This window comes from Primulina huaijiensis, chromosome 4 (assembly GCF_012295235.1).
Source record: "Primulina huaijiensis isolate GDHJ02 chromosome 4, ASM1229523v2, whole genome shotgun sequence".
NCBI lineage: Eukaryota > Viridiplantae > Streptophyta > Magnoliopsida > Lamiales > Gesneriaceae > Primulina > Primulina huaijiensis.
In genome coordinates this window covers 3,772,219-3,774,814 of record NC_133309.1, presented here as the reverse complement: position 1 = coordinate 3,774,814, position 2,596 = coordinate 3,772,219, and the positions used below count along the sequence as shown (strand labels likewise).

The 2,596-nt window shown below is 36.6% G+C and overlaps 1 protein-coding gene across 1 annotated transcript; it reads left to right on the top strand.

Annotated features, from left to right (window-relative positions):
• Window positions 1-311: 311 nt before the first annotated feature.
• On the top strand, window positions 312-2,596 carry LOC140975908 (cyclin-D5-1-like). Its single transcript, XM_073439840.1, has 6 exons — window positions 312-447; window positions 633-850; window positions 928-1,014; window positions 1,099-1,387; window positions 1,500-1,633; window positions 1,993-2,596. Exons 2-6 carry the CDS (start codon window positions 635-637, stop codon window positions 2,221-2,223), a joined length of 957 nt encoding a protein of 318 aa, XP_073295941.1. The 5' UTR covers window positions 312-447; window positions 633-634; the 3' UTR covers window positions 2,224-2,596.

Here is a 2,596-nt window from a genome sequence, read left to right as displayed (position 1 = left end):
TCGATTTTATCCAACATTTTAAAAAAAAAACATATAATTCTAAAAAAAATTATTATAAAACACCATAAATTTTATAAATAACTAAACTTATCTTACTCAAGCCATTATTATACTTAATTGAAAAAGTTTTTACAAAAATATTTTTTAAATTTATTNAAATGTGCACGTGTGTCTACTCGATTCGTCCGTGGGAAGCACGCGTATTCTTACGCGTGGACAGAAATGTAGACTTTTATCCAGTCAAACAACAAGTCACCCAGTCAAAGCCAGAGACAATAGAAATTCTCCAGTTTCATTTCCCACACCATTAACACAAAAAACCAACCCAAACCCCCATCAATCTTCCACCTCCGCCGTCTCCGTCGCCGCCGCCGCCACTTCCAACCACTCCACATTTATGCTACATTTCAAGATTGCTTATACAGCTAGCAACCTGTTTATTTCCATGTGAGTGTGTATATGCATATAATGGAGATGGATATAATGTATATGTTTATCATTATTACTATTCATGAGAAGATTAATGCTTTGCTAGATCAGTTCCACTAATTTTGGCGGCACCAATTAATTACTCCGCCCCATCTTCATTTATCCCAGATTTTCTTTGATGCAGAAACGAATTTGAAGTGCAGGGATGGAAAATTTTCAGACAATGTGTAAAGAAGGTGAAGCTAGCGTGGATGAAGAAAAGAGGGATGAAATTACTTCGATTATGGAAGGTGTCGAAGACGAAGAGTACATACAAACTTTACTTGATAGAGAACTAGCCAGTGGTGGGATCCAAGTGCAAGAATCCAGAGGTGATTGGATTTTACAGGGTCGTTTGAGTGGAATCCACTACATTCTTGAAGTTAGTTTCGTTTAACTTTCAATCCTGTTTTATATTTTTGTGAGTGAGTGGGGGAAATGATGGCGTTTTTTATGCAGAAAAGGGAGTTTCTTGGGCTGAGATTCCAGACAGCTTACTTATCAGCCGCTTATCTCGACGGTTTTCTTGAAAGAAAACCCATTGCTGTAAGTTCACAGAAGTTTAAAAAGATCATATCATCTACATTTTCTTGAAATATTTATGGGTTTTTTAGATCTTGAATTTCACAGGCTGAGAAACCATGGACGATCATGTTGCTCTCAATGGCGTGCCTTTCGCTTGCGGCGAAGATGGAGGAATCCACAGTGATACCATTGTCGGAGTTTCGCTGGAAAGATTTCAATTTCGAGAGCAGACATGTAGTGAGGATGGAACTTTTGGTGTTGAATACATTGGATTGGAGGATGGCATTGGTCACTCCCTTGGAATTCATTCATTTCTTTGTCAAGAAATTGTATGGAAACAGCCCAAGAAATGTGGTTTCAAGAATTGTTGAACTCATTTTACACGCAACAACAAGTTGGTTTTTTTTTTTTTTCCAATCCCTTTTGTGGAATTCGAAAAGTTTGATTAGCAGTTTATTAAAATTTTCCTTCTGCTTTGTAATTATGGATTGAATCTGTTTTTGCAGACGAAAAAATAATGTGTCACAAGCCTTCTGTGATAGGCGCATCAGCCACTTTGGTTGCATTGGACAGTGGACTGACAAGACACGATTTGGGGCTCAAGATCAGCCCTTTAACTTCAAGTGGTGTTCTTGAAATTGTGAGACAATTTTTATTTTCTTGTTTGAATTTTTTAGGTCCAAAATCGTTTCCATCCTTCCCTCCCTCCCTCTAGTTTACTTTGCGAAAAAAAAGTCCCTCGATTCATCGATTTTATGTTCTTTTTTGGTCCACTACAATATAATAATGAACCAAAATGGTTTTGGTCCTAAATAATATAGTGTATCTTTAGATATTGAGTGCCAAAACGTTTAAAACTAACAAGTAGATAGATGTTTTCGACATGTAGCAGACTGGACAGATCAAAACAAGAAGTTGGTTTTTTTATTTTTCAATTACTTTTCTATATTTTGGATGACGACCCTTTTCGACATTGTATTCATGTATTTGTTATTACAGGAAGATTGCATTGCTTGCTATGACCAAATAAAGGGATTGGAGTTGGGAAACTTGAAACCGAATCAAGAAATCAAGTCCCCCAAGTCATCACCTAGCTGCTCATACAGAGTTGAAGGTGGTGATGATACAAACTCATCTGCTAATCTCCTCTATGGACCAAACAGGAGAAGCCTTGAATTCAAAGAAAGTGACCAAATCGATGATGTCCCAAACAAGAATCAGAATCAGTGATTAAAAAAAAAAACTGTAAATATAGCCAAATAGTGTTTCATTGTGTTGTGGGATGTGAATATACCTTCTTGAATCTTGACCAGTAGTCCCAATATTTTTTCTAAAATCTTTTTTTTCTTTGGGCTCTCTATGTTTCATTGAAACCTATCATTTAGAGAGTGTGGCTTTTCTTTTAGTATCCTGAAAAGGCTAATGCAATAGGATTAGGGGGGAGGCTGTCTGTCTCTATGATTTGATACATCAATGTTGCACATTTTCAATCAAGAAAAGTAGGTCTGTAAAAGATGAGAGTGATTGGTTTGTTTGAATGTTTGGGGGATGGTGGGGCCATCTTCTGTTCTTTTTCTTGTTTTATTTTGCTCTTTTGTGTCAT

What these genes read in the sequence shown, in the direction of transcription:
- LOC140975908 (XM_073439840.1), top strand. Translation starts at nt 635, where the DNA reads ATGGAAAATTTTCAGACAATGTGTAAAGAAGGTGAAGCTAGCGTGGAT. An exon ending in GAATCCACTACATTCTTGAA is followed by an intron (nt 851 to 927) that starts GTTAGTTTCGTT and finishes TTTTTTATGCAG; the next exon opens with AAAAGGGAGTTTCTTGGGCT. An exon ending in CAAGTGGTGTTCTTGAAATT is followed by an intron (nt 1,634 to 1,992) that starts GTGAGACAATTT and finishes TTGTTATTACAG; the next exon opens with GAAGATTGCATTGCTTGCTA.